Source organism: Monopterus albus, unplaced genomic scaffold (assembly GCF_001952655.1).
Source record: "Monopterus albus unplaced genomic scaffold, M_albus_1.0 scaffold263.1, whole genome shotgun sequence".
NCBI classification, from domain to species: Eukaryota; Metazoa; Chordata; class Actinopteri; order Synbranchiformes; family Synbranchidae; genus Monopterus; species Monopterus albus.
This window is the reverse complement of record NW_018128143.1, coordinates 604,978-623,585: the sequence shown is the minus strand read 5'-3', so window position 1 is coordinate 623,585 and position 18,608 is coordinate 604,978. Positions and strand designations below refer to the sequence as shown.

At 41.3% G+C, this 18,608-nt stretch overlaps 1 protein-coding gene and 1 long non-coding RNA gene across 14 annotated transcripts in view; one reads left to right on the top strand and one right to left on the bottom strand.

Annotated features, from left to right (window-relative positions):
• tns1b (tensin 1b) overlaps window positions 1-18,608 on the top strand; it is a 140,519-nt gene that overhangs the window by 80,592 nt on the left and 41,319 nt on the right. For 10 of the 13 annotated variants that reach the window (XM_020621631.1, XM_020621624.1, XM_020621630.1 and 7 more), the window contains 10 exons: window positions 3,929-3,970; window positions 9,396-9,445; window positions 10,900-11,071; window positions 11,324-11,374; window positions 11,464-11,586; window positions 12,803-12,867; window positions 13,280-13,363; window positions 13,765-13,877; window positions 13,961-14,021; window positions 16,330-16,405. In XM_020621631.1, the coding sequence (XP_020477287.1) occupies window positions 3,929-3,970; window positions 9,396-9,445; window positions 10,900-11,071; window positions 11,324-11,374; window positions 11,464-11,586; window positions 12,803-12,867; window positions 13,280-13,363; window positions 13,765-13,877; window positions 13,961-14,021; window positions 16,330-16,405 (837 nt within the window). Of the gene's footprint in view, window positions 1-3,928; window positions 3,971-6,260; window positions 6,833-9,395; window positions 9,446-10,899; window positions 11,072-11,323; window positions 11,375-11,463; window positions 11,587-12,802; window positions 12,868-13,279; window positions 13,364-13,764; window positions 13,878-13,960; window positions 14,022-16,329; window positions 16,406-18,608 lie in introns of those variants that run through there. The other 3 variants (XM_020621629.1, XM_020621635.1, XM_020621634.1) reach the window with 2 other exon arrangements.
• LOC109972633 (uncharacterized) overlaps window positions 7,037-18,608 on the bottom strand; it is a 22,302-nt gene continuing 10,730 nt past the window's right edge. The window contains exons 2-3 of the long non-coding RNA XR_002276720.1: window positions 16,312-16,402; window positions 7,037-7,286 (exon numbers count right to left, since the gene is read on the bottom strand). This is a non-coding gene — a long non-coding RNA (uncharacterized LOC109972633). The remainder of the gene's footprint in view (window positions 7,287-16,311; window positions 16,403-18,608) is intronic.

The window sequence follows — 18,608 nt, the reverse complement described above, 5'->3', positions numbered from 1 at the left end:
TCCTCTCGATGTGGAGGAGCAGCGGTTCTACTCTGAGCTCCTCCCGGGTGACCGAGCTCCTCACCCTATCTCTAAGGGTGCGCCCGGCCGCCCTGCGGAGAAAGCTCATTTCGGCCACCTGTATCCAGGATCTTGCCCTTTCGGTCATGACCCAAAAAGCATTATGACCCAATGCTTTTTAAAAAAGCATTGGGTCATAATGCTTTTTAAAAACGTATATATTCGTTTATTATCCAATATTACAAGTGCATACTAAGATACTTAGCGCAGTGGGGCTGTGTTTTCACTCTGTCCACAGGTGCGACAAAGCTCTTGACTACAGAGTAATGACCCCCCCCGTTGTTAGTCTATTTCAGTCTTCTGGTGTTCCTGAGGCTGCTGGAGTCATGCTCTGTGGTTGTGTGGCTGACATTTGGTGTTGGGCCACAGTACATTGAGGTCAGAGGAAATCCAAAATGTTGAACAGAAAGTTGACACAGGGCTGTTTCTCATATGATTCATTATGTGGTGTGTATTACTGTCTAACCCAATGTCTTTTTGGATAAAGATTAAGTGGCACTAAAGTCAGAAATTTAAAATTCACCTTTTTATTTATTTAACTTTTACTGACCCAGGGAGGTGCCACTGAGGTTTACAATCTATTTTTTAAGGGAGCCCTTGGAAGATGGCGGCATTAACAAGTCACTCAACAATATGCAATCTTAAATTGTTAAATAAACATATTTATTGGATTTTCTTTGGTGCCACAAACAATATGACAAAATAGCCATGTATAAATATGACTGCATTACATGATAAATCAATCCTGCAGTCTTCAGACCCAGTCATACCATTCTGTGGAACAACACGCTGGTGACTGGTGGTAGCTAAATTGTTAGCAAGCTGAGAACATGCTAGTGCTGGTCAGTGACAATAGTTCTCTGACACATTTTCTTTTAAGCTTTTACCAAGTCTGATGTGGCCCGCGACCCTGCTTGGGACTGAGCGGTATAGAAGATGAATGAATGTCTGATGTGGTCCAGTCTGGGATGTCAGAGTTTCTCAGCTGAGATCTATAGTTAACCTTTTGAGATTTTTCTGCATATTTTCAATTAGTCTGCTACTTTGCTCAAGAGGAAAACTCACATTATGCTGTCCGACCTGTGATGACAGTTAATGACTATGGCTTTGGACATGTGATTAGACAGATTTATTTGGCATGGCTTGTCTTGATATCATTACTAGCCTTGGTACAAGAATTTCCCTTCAAGTATTTCCTTTGAATGAACCCCCTCCAACTATTTTGCAGATACACAACTTCCCAGGTTTTTTCATTCTTTCAGAATTTGTTACAAATCAGAGTGACAATACACACACAAACACATCAACCATCTGGCTACAATTGAACAAAGCGGAAATGTGCATTAGAATATAGCTATAGTTGTGAGAATTGCCCAAGTTTCTATGTGTGTTTTTGGGTGAAGACACAATAGACTATTTGTGTGAAAATGCCTGCGGCTGCAAACTTTGGCCTCAGAGCAAATCCACAGTCTGCATTTAGAGCCTGAACATCATTCCTCGAGGTGACTCTGTTGTTGTCCATGTGTGTAATATACAACAACACACAGTTACACATCTACCTGGTGGAGAATAAAAAACAGGTCTTTGTGTCACACTGACTTTAAATGGCACATGATGGTATATTAATCACTTTACTTTGGGCTGTGTCTAAACACTGCTGAGGCTGCAGTTTGGGGTAGAGTTAGGATGATTCTAAGGTCACTCCCTGGCTGGTGGTTTCGTCTGGGCGTTTGGAGTCTGTATTCTGGGGCCTGCACAGCCAGACTATAATTTACCCTTTGCATTTACTGTTTATATTCCTCTGAAGCTTTCTACGGAAGCAGAGCATTGTCGGTGTCACTGCCCAGCACCCTGTGTGGGACTCTCCAGTGTCGCCACCAAGCTCGATTCCACTGTGAAGTACTGTGGTCCAAAGAATATTTGACAGCAATTTAATTGTTAATAACTCTTTGGTGTTATGTTCTCAATTTTAAGGATAAGACGGTAATATTCAATATTTTCCTGCTGTCATTGGATCCCATGAAAAGACCAAAACCAACAGTGGATTGAGCCTGTGAAGGATTAGTGAAATCCAATAGGTTCTACTCATCTCCTTGGCTAATTCTTACTGTACTTTGGGGGGGGTTTCATTATAGGAACCTACAGAAACATGTCAAGCTGAGTAACTTTCATCTGCCCACTTTGGAGGTGCGTTCCTGGAGCGCCCCACAGGAGGTAGTACTAAAATAAAGTTCCAGGAAAGCAAGTGGGGAGGAGGTGTGTGCATGCAGGGCTGTCGCCCGTGACTGGTTAAATGTCTGCTCTTCACACCTGAACTGTTGGCGTTACTCACTGGTTTAGAGGTAAAGTGGGGACTTCAGTGAGTGGCACGCCGACAAAGCACTGAAGACGCCACATTTCTGCCGGTCTGTGTTCTGCTTGTTCAAAAGCTGTTTGACAAACTGCTTCAGTTTCTACAGTTTCCAGTAGACTAGATCAAAAATATTTTGTCCAGGACTGAGAAAACAATACTTCTGATACAGGTACACAAATGTCTGAGTAGTTTGTAGTGAAGGATGCTCTACACTTCTGCTCTACACCAGAGAGATCCACAAACACAAGGATCTTCAATCAAATCAAATCAATATTTATTTATATAGCACATTTAATACAACCAACACTGATCAAAGTGCTTCACACTAAGTCAATAAAATAGCCAAAATAAAAGAATTAAAAAAGGTAAAAAGAAGAGGGTAAAAGAATATACACCAGTGCTGACAAAAGATGTTAGAGCTCTACTTGGTATAAAACGTCAAAGTGAATAAGTAGGTCTTTAGATTGTTTTAGTGCTTGGCCAGAAATGGAGCGAATGCCTGGTGGTAAGACATTCCACGGTTTGGGAGGAACCACAGCAAATTCTGTTTTTCTCGACTGTCACTCGAAGTGGGTCATCTCTACTGGTATGTGATCGTCAAACTCTCCTTAATATTCAAAGTAAAGTGGTTAAGTTGCCTTTTTTAGGGGCTGGGTGGACTCGTGAGAGCCCAACCATCATTCTTGCTGCCTGTTCCACCATATATTCGGCATCTAAGCTACACACTTCCTCGCAGCAAAAGGGATCAGTTAATGATGACAAAAGATTAGACTGCTACTCGACATACAGCACTCCTCACCTGTCTATTCAGGATGTTTGTTGTATATTAGGTACAGTAGAATAAAAACACCCTGAGTCAGATACTTTTCACTCTGCTTCGTATAGACCTGACTGTTTTTTTTTTTCAGTTCTCCTTAGACTGAATGCTTAGTAACATCTGTGCGTGTTAGTCTGAGGTTATCCGAGCCCACACAGGCTCATGACATCATGCATTGCTCTGAAGTTCCTGCATACCCCAAAACCCACTGTACCTTCCCATCTGTCTCTCAGCCTGTCCTGACTTTATATCCACCCTGTTTTTATTCATCATTCATGTTTTATTTCATCTGTCACCCTCTCTTTGTCTCTCTCTGTGTCCCTTTCCTCTCACTCCACTCTGTCTGTGTTGGCCTGATCCCCCCCCTCCGTCCATAACTGTATATGGCATTGAAAAAGAGAGTTCTGTGGATGGACGCTGTGGTCTTGGCTCATGGAAGCAGACTTGTCTCTTTGTGTAAATATTTGCATAGAGGGATTATAGATGGTCCCATGCATTCAAGGTGGAGTCCCACTCTGCTCCAGGCCACATTAGGGCAAAGAATGGTGCCGAGCGGAGAACATGAGAGGAGATAAGACGACATGAGATGATGTGACAAGACTCAACAGAACTAGCAGTGGGTTTCTGAGGTCTGATACTGTATGTTGCAGGTAGAGATCTCACGTTCCATCTCTTTCTGTCTTTGTTTTTCTAAACAGGCACCGAACAGTGACCTCCCTGTCAAACATGTAGACACCATGGTGAGTTTCCTGTGTCACTCTCTTAATGATCTATCACTTACTGAATGCAAAGAGCCTGTTTTTCTGATTCAGTAATGTGTGTAATGACTGTCAGATATTAAGAGATGTTTCAGCTGGCATAAAATAAACGGCAAGCTGCTTTTACAACAAGTAAACCATCAAGCAGCTAAAACCTTTATCAATATAATCTATCAATAAAATCTGTAATTATAGAACAGCCTGAGGTGTATTTCTGATACATTACACAAAATGATTTTAGTGTGTAACCTCACCAGGAAGTCACATTTGGCAGTTTGGACTGGCTTTGGCACATTAAAAACCCAAATTACTGCCATTCATCCGGTTTCCAGTCATTTCCACTTATCCCATCAGACACAAAGAATCAACTTTTTTGTACTAGATAACTGACTTATCGTGATCTCTTACTGGTAAGAGATCACGACTCAACTCAAGTTGCAATGGTAAACCAAAAGGAGCAGGGAGCTCTTTGCTGGGAATCAAACCATGCTGCTGTACCACACAGTGCAGGCACAACGCTGTGATTAGTTGCTAATTTTTGGTCAGAAGCATGTCATTGTAATGTGATGCAAAGGTTTCAGGTGGTGCCTTCTGCCACGCACACTGGCAGGGAGGTTAAAGGTTAGGGTTGGCTACAGAGTGCAAATAGTTCATTTTCAAACCAACAAGGTTTTGGGGCTCAAAATGACTTTCTCGCTTTATACACTAGGCCTATGTACATATGGCAATCATAGGACGGTTTAGTGTAGAGAAAGACTGAGGCGGGGCAATATAGCCAAAAATATTATCTTTTGTTTTTCAAACATTTTCAAATCACTAACTTTTCTTTGCCACAATTGTATTGTCTTGTGTGACTGCCTGACTCTTCTTGTGGTTGGTTATTTTTGCTTTGCCAACTGTGTGTGTGTTTGTGTTTTTCCTTGTTTTGGCCCTACGTATGCCAGCTACATGAACCTGGGCTTTGGCAGCTAGAACATTCGGTTAAGTTTAGGGGAAGGCTGGTAATGATGAATCAAATGCTAATTGCCAGTTTGTGAGGGGAGGTGATCTCCAGTCTCCTGTTCAGGAGCTGAATGTGTTAAATGAGCTTCCAACATCTCAATCTCCACTTCACTTTTTCATGCATAAAATGTGAGCTGTGAAAATTGTAGTAATAATTGGCTAAATTATAAAGGTACAGTGGCAGAACAGCTTATGAAGTAATCATGACAGATTTTAGCTCTAAAGGTTTAGCAAATGTGAGCGAGCATAAGTTTGCGTTACTATTTTTGTCTATATCTCATTTATTTTGTTACACAGTGTAATGAAAATGAATTTAGATAAGATCACTTGGCAGTCACTTATTCATGTCAAATAATTCTGAGAGAAATAATGGTTTTCAGCCCAGAAACCCCAGGTATTCAATAAACTCTTGACTGATTCTATAATATCTTAAGCCTACATACTGTTGTTTTGGAAATATTGATGGAGCCTAAGTATAATAGTTATCATCTCTTGTGCATGTTAGGTCTAAACACTAAAATAAAACAAATGTGTATATATGTTTTGCCTTGGACTCACTTGGCACTGGTTGTGTATGACACATCCTCCTGTGAGTTTGATTTTGTCTGGGAAAAGAAGGCTCATGTAGCCAATTTAGAGTTACTACCCAAAGCCAAGTGCCCTCTTTCTCCACAAGGACCAAAATAATGTGTGCGTTTGTGGTAGCTGCTTTTATTGGCATCTCCCAGAAAAGCACAAGCTTGTCTTCAGGAGCTTCACATGGGATGATCTTTTGCACAGCTCATGAGTTTTCCTACATTTTGGTCTGCACTTTAACTGAAGGGCAGAAACTGAAACACACAATGATTAGCATACATATGCGATTAAGTTTGTGGTTCATGCACACTGTATGATTAGAGTACAGAGTACATGTACAGTATGCATGTGTTAGAGTGTATATGTATGAGTGAGAGTGTGTGTGTGTGTGTGCATGCTGCTACTACCTGGTCATGAGCATGTGTTGCGTGGTTACACTGTGACATATGAGAGATGTTTGTCTACACCCCGTGGCCTCGGAGCATCGAACAGATTTGTCATATGACCATGTGAGCCTTTCTCATTTCACTGGATCAGTTTCCGATTTGGTGTGACTCTGTTTCTAGGCTTTGTTCATTTATCCTGTTAATAACAGAAGTTACAGTTTTTGGTTTAAAGCATGTGGGTGAAAATACTGAGAATGAATACTAAATAATAACACACTTAACAAAAGCAGCATTCACCTGTAACACACTTTATGTATAGTATTTACATTTGGCTGGACATGACTTACACACAGCGATGAACAGCTACAGTCAGCTGATAGCGTTTGTGTGTACAAACCCCACATCTGCCTAAACAGGGAGAAGGGGTTAGCAGATGCAATTTAGATGTGCACACAGATGAGAAAAGGGGAGGGCAGGAGGGAAAAGTTGAATATGAGGGGGAGAGATAACGTGATGGGAGGCAGGATACGAGGGGGGAGGGTGGCCAGCACACAGACCGAGAGCAAAAGAGGGAGCGAGAGGAAGAAGGGGAAGGAACAGAAGGACGAGACGAGGAGCACTGTGGACGAGGCTGAGCTGGAGCATGCAGCGGGACGTGCAGGCAACAGCCCAAAATAGAGCCCTTGTGTTTTTTATTCTACCTCTTCTCCTTCTCTTCCTATGCTGTGTGAGACAAGGGAGAAGTTTCATAGAGGAAACTTCACTGCTGGATACAGAGCAGTGAGAGGACAGGGACATGAACCCAGGAGGGTCTGTGAGAAATCGACTCTCCTCTCTGAGGGGGGCATGGCGATGGAGTACGGGCTACCTTTTCAGGAAGGTAGGATGAAGTGGAGAGGCGGGTGGATTATTGGATGGATTTAGTGTCTTACGACTGGATGGTCTCTCAGATAGAAGCCAACACGGGTCTTATAGCTTCTAATTTTCCCTCATCTTCTCCTTCACTACTTGTTTTGTTCTTATTGACAGAAACGTTTCTCCTTCAGACTTTTACCAGCCTCCAACATTTTCTTCTTGCTCTTTACCTCCTTCTCATTTGTTTTTCCTCAGATGGTTAACTTGAATGGCCTGCTTGTAAAGTCAGTCTCCCCAGATGGTTTTCATCTGGAAACATGCTTGCAGGACCCCCCACTCCAGTTCCCACCTCTCCCACTACCTCACCTCCCCCCTCCTTTCCAAAGCAAGTTCTCGTAGGAGAGAAACAGGTCTTAGGACACGGACTGTGTGGTGTTCAGGGCTGGAGTGTCCGCTGATGTTGGTCTGCTTCAGTACTGCTGCAACACAAGAAACACTAACAGTCATGATTTTTTATTTATTCATGTTTTTTCTTGTCAAGATTCATAAACTTTTGCATGATCGGTTGCAGTTTACTGCTGTATTGTGTACACTCCTTTCATACCGTGCTGGTACTTGATGATCACGTTGTCTTTCAGTGCTTCAATGACAAAAACATCAACGTGACCACAGTGAAAGTTGTTGTACTGGCCATAGTGTCATTGTGATGCTTTTATTTACCCACATGGTTGCATTTTAACTTAAATACTGTGGCTCTCAGAATCCTCTGCACACCAGTTTGGATTTATTTCAAGCAAAAACTATGAATGAACTACTATCTTTGTTGCATGATGCAAATGGCAGATGTGTTCACCTTGCCACTCAAAAATCTGTGATGCACACTAACTATCACAGTACTGCTCAATATAAGTCCTTCTCTTAACCCTCTTCATGCTCTGGATTTGTCGCTGAACCCTTCTGTTGGGTCGTTTCTTGCTCATTCATCTCTGTCCTGACTCACTACAGCATATGGAAATGTTTAGGCCAAAGCACAGACAGAAAAGTGATTTGCTTTGTGTCGCCTCAGTTGGGCCATAAACTCGTGAACACTTGTGATGTGAGACCGAGCACAGAAATTGTGCATAGGATTTGTTCAGTTCTCTGTGGAGTTGCTGGCAAAGAACACTGGCAAACACTAGAACAACTAATTTGTTTATCTATATTTGTGCATTATGTGTATCCACTCAGTCCCTGAATCCCATGTATAATATTTTTAAATAAAAAAAAAAGGATTTGCAGTAGAACTAGGCTTATGTGTTCATACATTTACCCCAAATTCTTAAGCAGTTGGGAGCAGCTCAGCACGGCTCGGCTCAGCAGGAGAGGTCAAAAATGCCATTAGGGCCTAGAACTTGGCTTTTGTCTCCCCAGGCTACACCGTATGTGTCATTTTGATCAAACTTCACAAACACATAATTTACCAAGTAACCAAAATTTGGGATATTAAACCTAAAACGATCCATTTAGATTATGGAGTTCATTAACAAGTCTTTACTACATTTTTAAAAAAAGCTACAGCAAACTTAGTCATTTTAGAATGCATACCAGAGCTAAGCTATTTATTCATTAATAGGCCCATTTTTATGATTAACACATGTAATACAATTGTACACTGACAGGCAGTCAGCTGTTAGGAGAGCAGAGCAGACTGAAAGTGATCCGTGCATAGCATCGGTACTTTCGACAGTTAGTCTGAGCTAATGGATGGTGATGGATTACAGCCTCCTCCTGTGTACATGTGACCCAAACACCACAGGGGAGTGAACAAGTCCACATGCCCTTTGACCCCCCCCCCACCTCGAGTTGGTCAGCGGGGGAGGCGAGGCAAGTCAGACATAGTGGAGCTAAAAACTGTGCCTGCATGTGCCTCTCTGCTTTGCTGTATGAAGGTGTCATGTGAAACCATCTTCACACAGAGCTGCACAACATCAAAGAAGAGACTCTATCCCAGGGTGCACGACATTCTTACAAGGCTAAGTGGAGCAATAAACAGAATTTGTCTGGCTGTGGCTTTATTTTCAAAGGGATGAATACAATTTCAAACTGCATGTGACTGCCTGTTATACTGTTACATCACAACTTTGGAGCAAGTTGGGTCATACATCAGTTTACCTTCAGGCTCATTTTAACCATACTGAACACTACTTTGTTGAAGATTTCCTGGAACACAGAGACTCTTAAACAACATCAAAGCCTTCAAAGAGTTACAGTAGTCACCGCGTTTAGCCAAATCTGCCAAATCAACAGCATTAGCAAGGCTGAACTCGTGTGTTTATCAGAGAGCAGCTACAGGCAATAAGTCACTGATCAGTAGCAAACAAATCCACACTCAGTGGGACTGTTGACAACATTATGAACTGTATAGAAGTCCTGATGAAAGATAAAATACACAAAGACCTGTCAGAAATAGTAAACGTATGTATTGATATGAGGATATGGAGGTGGTTTTTGTACACATACTGTATGTACACACTGGAAAGTGCTTTTGTAGTTATGAAACACTGCTATAGGACCACTGTAAAGCTCTGGTGTTTTTCTTTGTTTTCAAGGGCTCAACAAAATCCTCCAAGAGCATGGAGTCAAGGCGCAGACCATCGAGGTGGGAGCTCTTCTGTTTTGTTCCGTTCTCTTCTCTTCTCACTGCAGGTTTCCCTTAAAAGTCTTCAGTCAGCTTATTGGAAACACATCTCTGCTGTTTTCAGAAAGGTCAGAAAGATAATGAGGCCAGTGAATCAAATATTAATCAAATTGTACCCATCTGAAATGCAAAGTTCGGCCTTAACATGAGATTTCCTGATTTTACCAGGGGAATTAGTAAAGCACTATGCCCCGGCGTTGACCTGGACCTCACACTGTTTTGTTGGACAAAAAGATATTTGGTGTCAACCTCTCTCTCCTTGGTTCTTAGGGAGCCACAGATGTTGTTGGTTGTGTGATGTATGTGTAAGACACACAGCAGTTCATGTTGAAGTGCTTTGCTACACTTGACTGATGCTTGATTCCCTCATGGCAAATTAAAGACTTGATATATGGTTATAAAAGTTTAATATATGATACATTGTCACATCAAACAGAACATATCGACTCTATATTACTCTATATTAATGTGTGAGGTCATCTACTGAAGCACAGTGCAGTGCTATGACTGTTATCCTCCAGCCCAGTGAAAGCTTCCAATCAAAGCCCCCCCCCCCTTTACTGTCTGGTGGGGCAGAATAAGTGAGAGAGAGGTCCAGGTAAAATAATGTAAGAAAAAAAGATTTTTTTTGCAAATTATATATGAAATCCTCAATAAATAAATCTGACTTTTTTCAGTACATGAGTTTCTCCCCAATCTGTAGTGATGAATAATTTCCATTAAGTATGTCCAGAGTGAGCGGCGATACTGGTATAAGCTGGAGCAGTCCCATCTCCCAGACATACAGTATGAGCGATTTCCGTACAGGTTACTCACTGCTGACAAATATGGGAAATATGTTGCAGTCTGGCTACTACACGTCTCGTTTCTCCTCTTCATCTCACCCTTCACTTTTATCTCTTAATGAATGCAGATGTTTCTCTCTGTACCTTCAGATAGTTTCAGGCTAGTAGTTTCCCCATTGCCAGTCCTTATGCTATGCTAACAAGTTGCTGACTGTAGCTGCATAATGAACAGATGAGTGGTACTAACTTTCTCATAACAAGAAAGTGAATTAGCTTCTTTCAAATGTTACAGGCCATTCCTTCACAGCTCCAAACAGTTCTGAAATGTTTCTTCAGGGCAGTACAAGATAAAAAGTAGTCCTGCATATTGGAACAGCTTTTGGGCTTTTGTGACCATCAATGTGGTTTAGTAGGGCCATAGTTAGCTCAGTTAGCTGTTGTCATGCACTGGATCTTCATAATCATGGTTACAATAATAAATGTTTATGCACAAAAACTAATCAACTAGGTTTAAGCAAAAAACACTTGGTTATGCTTAGTGTGTCCTGCATTACTTGTTTTCAGACCAACAGTATTGTTTTGCAAGGGAACCCAAAGTAAAGTGCAGAATCTTCTCTATTTCTCTGACAGGAGTGCGAGTCTGCTGCAGGCCCTGGAGGAGAACTATGAGCTGGACCTGATCTACATCACAGAGAGAATCATCTCTGTCTCCTTCCCTAGTAGTGTGGAAGAGCAAAGCTACGCTGCCAACCTGCGGGAGGTCGCCTCCATGCTGCGCTCCAAGCATGGCCACAACTATCTGGTACGGTTCCCTGTGTACAGGAACATAGCAATTATCTATCAAAACAAATGAAGCAAATAGCCTGAGACAGGATTATAAAGTCAGTGGTGCTGTCCAGATTTCCACCCACAGACAGACACGCTCACACAGAAGAGGCCTTATTTAACATCTGTGAACCACAGGCTTAAGTCATGTATATTGTTACATTTATCCTTTGTCAATGCCATGTAATGCCATTAATTTGTAATAAAGGCATTTTCTTTTCTTTCTTAGCTCTTCAACCTCAGTGAGAAGCGTTATGACATCAACCAACTTAATCCAAAGGTAAAGCTCACATCTTGATTTCTCATCCTCTCTGCACTCCCATGCATTGTACCACCACCAATCTGAGCACCTCTCTCCTCCTCTCTCAGGTGTTGGATTTTGGTTGGCCTGACCACCATGCTCCAGCCTTGGACAAAATCTGCAGCATCTGCAAGGCCATGGACACTTGGCTGAGTGCAGACAGCCACAACGTGGTGGTCATACACAATAAGGTGAGACTGGAAGATGACAGGATGGTGTGAGAATGAAACCAGTATCTCTGACAGTAGAGGGTGCTCTCAGGCTCTTCCCAGGACCCCCACTGTCCCTGAAGCTGCAGCTGTTTACTGTGTTTGTGTCCGTAATGGCATCCTCCCTGAGTGAAACACTGGCATCATATTATACTCTTGTGGCAAGCCACACTCATCCGGCTCCTAAGTATGCTAATACAAACCATAAAAAGTATATTCAAATACAACTAATAGGCCCACGTCCCTGATGTAATACCTAATTATTTGCACATTAACCCCACTGTGTTTCTGACTGTATTTTGCTAAACAGGAATTAACCACTGCATCCTGAAAAACCGTGCCTCACTCCAAGATGTTCCCACAGGGAGGTTACAAACACACGGGTTGCTATAACAACTAGTGTTCTTTCTCTGCAAGTAGAGTAACACTGGGGATGAGTGTGGGCTTGGAGTTTTGGTAGTCACTAAGGAAGCAGGCCGTGTTGGGTTTCCACATATCAACAAGTCATTTTCCCTGGAGTCCGTGGCCTTTAAGCAGTCATGATATTTATAATGCGGAATGCAATTATACTCCACAGTGATCCTTGGTTTAAAGATGGATAAATGTGTAAAATAAATGTTATTAAAGACTGGGTTGTTACCATAGTAACAAGTGCTTGACCTTAAGCTTGGTTGATCTTAAACTGTAGTAAAAACTGACTGACTGTACAACAAGGGGAATTAAACGTCCAGTCAGTTATTAGCCATATTAAATAAAGAATTGTCATAGATATAGGTAAATTTGTTATGATTGAAACTGATGTTACTATGTAAGTAAATATGTGAAGGGCTATTCCACCAGTTATAAACATAAAGTTCTGCTGACAAGACTTGAGGTGTACTTTTCAGCCTGTAAATAAAATGTCTTCTGTGGCTCTGACGTTTAAAACGATTATCCTGATGTCATCGGGGTTATCGTGTTTGTAGTTTTTAATTTCCTGTTTTGAACTTAGGTGGTGAGGCCGGCTTTTGGATGGAATTTGAATCATACTTTAAATCGTACTTCTAAAAACAACAGAATAGCACATATACCAGTACTATCCCACGAACCTCATGAAAACTGAATATCAGAAATATAAGGAAAATTTGTTCTGGACAGACCAACATAACCTGGAAGATAAAATCTGGAGCTGACTCCTGTCTGACCGATGTCTTTTCAGGGCAACCGGGGCAGAACTGGAGTTGTGGTGGCAGCCTACATGCATTATAGCAACATATCTGCCAGGTAGGTCATAAGCCCAGTCACAGTACAGTGTCCCTGTTTTCTTTGTCTTTGTTACATTTGTTTTAAGATTGACAAAATGTCATTCTGTTACAAAAACCAAGGAAGATGTGAACTGTTAAACAATCAGAGGAGCACATGATGGTGCAGGGTTGTTTTTAAAAATATACCGATTGGTCAGGGGAAAAAATGTAACTCACTTTCTTCCCCGTGAAAGTTTGAGATTTCTTTATAGTCCAACTATCACACAAGCCAGTTCAGCACTGGCAGGAAGCAGCTTTAAAAAAGTAAGTAGCATAAAAATGCCAGAACATGAAGCAACAGAATACTGTCATATGGTAATATAGATTTTATGGCAAATCTTGCATTGTGAGTAAATGTGTAAATGGACCCGACTCTTTTTTTTGCCCTGCAGTGCCGACCAGGCTCTGGACAGGTTTGCCATGAAGCGCTTCTATGAAGACAAAGTGCTTCCTGTGGGCCAGCCATCACAGAAGAGGTCAGTATTTCCTCACTTGCCCGTTACAGTAGTTTTGGGACTGACAGTGAGAGCTGATACATAAAAAAAACAAGTTTTAAATGAGACCAAAAGGTTCTGAAGACCTGACAGGGAGTGCAGTGTTGGGTGGTAATTCACTGGGGATTTCTGACTTCTAGCCATCTCTTTCACATTTCATTGTTAATATAGAAATGTTTATTAATGGACTGCTAAAGTGTTTACATATACATGCATGGTGCTCTGCTCTGGTCTGGCTACTTCAACACAGCTGAAAAGCTGAAAACATTCACTGTTGCTACCAGAGGGTCAAAATTCAAAAGTGTGTCTTAAACCATGAAATAATTTGACAGAAGAGGATCTAGCAGCATATATATGTCTTTTCCTTCCCCTGCCTTACTCAGGTATGTGGAGTACTTCAGCGGCTTGCTCTCTGGGAACATCAAGATAAACAACAAACCCCTATTCCTTCATCATGTCATCATGCATGGTATCCCCAACTTCGAGTCTAAAGGAGGTAGGTGTGACACACAGATATGGTGTGCACTCAGACACAAACACTATGTATGTTTGGCCAACTTTTTTAAACTTGTGTTCCAGGTTGTCGTCCTTTTCTCAAAATCTACCAGGCCATGCAGCCCGTCTACACATCTGGGATCTAGTAAGTCTTGAAACATACTCACACTCAGTGCTTTCATAAGATTCTAGGGATAGTGAGCCCATAATGGCTCAACAATAAAGACTGATTTTCACTTATAACTTCTCCCCTAATGCCTCTGCCCCCCAACATACACACGCACCATCCTCTTGCCAGTTTACACTGTGCTCGCCTCACATTATTATATTTAGCTAGCCTCCCCAGCTGCAGGCTCTTATTTCCCTACTTTAGATCCCTCAGTCACTTCTAGTGTTATTTGTGAGTGGAGGCCCAGTGAAATCTACAGACAGGCATCTGTGTGGATGCCTGCAGGCTTTTCCTGCCAGAGGACCCTGCTGGTTCCCACGGCCAGACAGGAAACAATGGATTCTCTGGCTTTTTGTTGCTGTTTTGGAAAGACAGAGGGGTAGGGGTGAGGACTGCACTGCCCCCTGATGGGTGAAGGTTATATTTACACAGTATTTGAAAGTGTTACAGTGAGGTATGCCACAGACACTGACAGTTCTGTCTGGGTGAACAATAAAAACAGTCTCTTTTTCCTTGTTCCTATTTGAAAAGGATACCTGCTAAGGTTAGGTCATGCACTTCCATTACTTAAAAGTGTTTCTTGGATAATTAACACATATTTTAAGCATTAATATCCTTATAAGTAAAATGATTAGCAGATTTAAAATTTCCTACTCATTGCAGCTTGGCTGAGGCAGCTTCAGTGCATGATTTCACAATTGGACAAAGACAATATGGCTTATTTGACTGATAGTTAAAGAATTACTGATTAATGAAATAATATTTCTGACAACTTGGCGAAGGCACAACATTTACACCTTTTAAAGATGTTATGGCTATGGTTTTAGCAACCAAATGCTAATTTAGCAATAGCAATAGCAGTATTATTTCTGGTATTTCTGTCCACCTGACACATCTCAGTGCAACGGTCACTCTCTTTTTAGCCTAGCTGCTAGTTGTACATTTAGGTTTAACAGCTAGTCATTACAGTCACCTTTTTCTGTCTGCTGTTTGATGCTAGGCAGGTAGCATACAGTATAAAAAAATATTTTGTACTGAAAACAGCCGCCTGCCACAGCAGGAAACACTGTTGGTAAGATCTGAGTTTATGGGTGAGAAGGCCAAAACAATGAGCTAAAAGACACTGCAACATTTCATAGAGAGCCACTGGACGGAAGCTAATATGGGAGAGATATGATCTCTCTTGCTAGTTCCTGTCAGTACTCTGGCTGCAGCATTTTGGATTAACTGGAGGCTTTTTAGGGAATTATTGGGACATCCTGATAGTAAAGAGTTACAGTAGTCCAGCCTGGAAGTAACAAATGCACAGACCAGTTTTTCAGCATCGCTTTGAGGCAGGATGCTCCTGATTTTGCCGATACTGCGTAGGTGAAAGAAGGCAGTTCTAGTGACTTGGTTTATGTTTGAGTTAAAGGACATATTCTGATCAAAGATGACTCAAAGGTTCCTCATAGCAGTACTAGAGAGCAGGACTATGCCATCTAGAGTAACTACATGGTTAGACAGCAGATTTCTAAGGTTTTCAGGCCCGAGTACAATAACCTCAGTTTTGCCCGAGTTTAGAAGTAAGACGTTACAAGTCAGTCCAGGTCTTTATGTCTTTAAGACATGCTTGAATTTTGACCAACTGATCTGATTCATCTGGGTTGATAGATAAATATAACTGAACACCATCTGCACAGCAGTCGAAATGTATGTTGTTTCCTGATAATATTGCCTAAGGGGAGCATGTATAAAGTGAAGAGAACTGGACCTAGCACAGAGCCCTGTGGAACACCATGAATAACTTCAGTCTGCGTGGAAGATTCATCATTAACATGAACAAACTGGAATCTTTCTGATAAATAAGATTTGAACCAGCTTAGTGCAGTTCCTTTAATCTCAATAACATGTTCAAGTTCTGATATATCCATTCTCATCTTAATTGTGTCAATAATATAACTGCTTTTGCAGCATGAAAACTGTGCTGCAGTCAGTGCTCATACAGTTTCAAACACAACCCCCTAAAGCCCTTTCCAAAACATCATCCCTATTAGCAGTCTCCATCCTTTGCTCCTGCTCTCTAACTTAGACAATCATGTAGACACTAATATCCAGAACTGTACAGCGGCTACGCTCTGTGCTGGCCACTGTTAAAGCAAATAAGGGGTTGTTACCAGATGATGTAGATCATGTGCTTATCGTTATATAGACACACAAAAAAGAACAAGTAAAATGATGCAAGGCTGGATCATACTTAATGTTCACAGTAATAACTTGTTCTAACTTGTTGCGACTTTTGCAGCAATGTTCAGGGAGACAGCCAGACAAGCATCTGCATCACCATCGAACCAGGTCTTCTTCTGAAGGGGGACATCCTGGTAAGAAGAGCACACAGAAAATAAAGTCATAGTGTCTAATTGGAAAGACAGCAGACAATTAAAACATTAGATTACTGTTTGAGCTGGTTGCATCACATTTCAGGAATTTAAAACTGGTAAGAGAACTGCAGATTATTTTTTTATGTCACTGGATAAGCTCTTAGTGTGAACTCAGTCACAGAGAAGGTGTATTGTCTCACTTTCACTTCTGCCATATTAAACATTGATTAGCATTGAATTCATAGTATTAGAAATTAGGGAATGTGTTTGTAACTGTCGCATGGGGAATTTCAAAGGGAGCACCTACTTTATGTTTAATGCTGTTTTCTGTTATAGGCCCACAGAGCTGAACCCATATCTCATACTTTATTTAAGACAGACTAATGGATTCTACTGGATGCATCATTTGGCTCAGCCACTGGCTGCTGACGCTCGCTATTATTCAGATAACATAGAAAATGTGAACTGTGGCCTTGTGGCCAAATGGGAGAGACATTAGTCAGCATGGAGTGTGTTCCTGCATTTGAGGCTGCAGTGGTGTGTTTGTGCAGCTAAACTGATTTGTGGATCATGTGACTGCCAATAAATTATCAATTGCTGAATGATTAGAAGAAAAATGACAATTGCAGAGGAAAATCTTTGTAAACATAATTCAAATTCTTTAGGTTTTGGGTGTTTTCATCTCCCATTGGCCTGATGGTTGTTTTAGTTCTCTGTTTGGTTTCAGGTTTGTTTTAGAGTCTTTCCACTGTGGAGCACAGAACAAGAAAAATACAGCTGAAGAAGTTTTGCAAACAATTTAGCAATTTATTCTGTACAAAACCTGAAATGTAAAATTGACATGTTTTGACGTGCTGAGCTGTTTCTTGGTCAGGTGTAGTGACTTCTTAACCAAGCACAACTTGTCATTTCTACACATAGCATATGCTAAACTAAGCTAAGCTAAGTGAATTTTAGCTACAGCTTTAAAGTATATTTATTGGACTGACGTTAGTTTTTATCTGAACCTCTGCAACAAAGCTAATAAGACTAATGTCAAACATTTCTTTTAACATTAAAGATCATTAATTCAGAAATGAGAAGGAGGGGCCTTTGGTCCTTTTTGCTGGTGTGTGAAAATTTAAATACGGTAAAGCTGAACTGTTGCTTTTTATTCGTCGACTTTGCTCATCTGTGTTGTTATCCTCATTAAACAAACCTTCAATGGGACAACTGCTGTCACCCACAAAGCTGTGATAAGCCCTGTATTTTCTTTGCCTTCCTTTCATTGTCAGTCTTTTCTATGATTGTGTGGATTTAATGATCTTGTATGTTTTGGACCTAGTAGAAAACAGGCTGTCAGCCCCATGTAGTAATTCTTAAATTCACATTTACCTGGTCCCATTAGCAGATAGCTGTGGTATTAGTAAAGCCTGCAAACACGCACTGTCATTGGAACAGTAAGATGGTTTGCAGTTGGTTGTAGTGTTGGTTCAGTTTTTTCAACTCTTTACAGCGGCGGTGTGTGAGCCACAAGTTGTCTGGGTCAAGGTACAGTGGGTACGGAAAGTATTCAGACCCCCTTAAATTTTTCACTCTTTGTTATATTGCAGCCATATGCTAAAATCATTTAAGTTCATTTTTTTCCTCATTAATGTACACACAGCACCCCATATTGACAGAAAAACACAGAATGTTTGACATTTTTGCAGATTTATTAAAAAAGAAAAACTGAAATATCACATGGTCATAAGTATTCAGACCCTTTGCTGTGACACTCATATATTTAACTTAGGCGCTGTCCATTTCTTCTGATCATCCCAGAGATGGTTCTACACCTTCATTTGAGTCCAGCTGTGTTTGATTATACTGATTGGACGTGATTAGGAAAGCCACACACCTGTCTATATAAGACCCTACAGCTCACAGTGCATGTCAGAGCAAATGAGAATCATGAGGTCAAAGGAACTGCCTGAAGAGCTCAGAGACAGAATTGTGGCAAGGCACAGATCTGGCCAAGGTTACAAAAAAATTTCTGCTGCACTTAAGGTTCCTAAGAGCACAGTGGCCTCCATAATCCTTAAATGGAAGACGTTTGGGACGACCAGAACCCTTCCTAGAGCTGGCCGTCCGACCAAACTGAGCTATCGGGGGAGAAGAGCCTTGGTGAGAGAGGTACAGAAGAACCCAAAGATGACTGTAGCTGAGCTCCAGAGATGCAGTC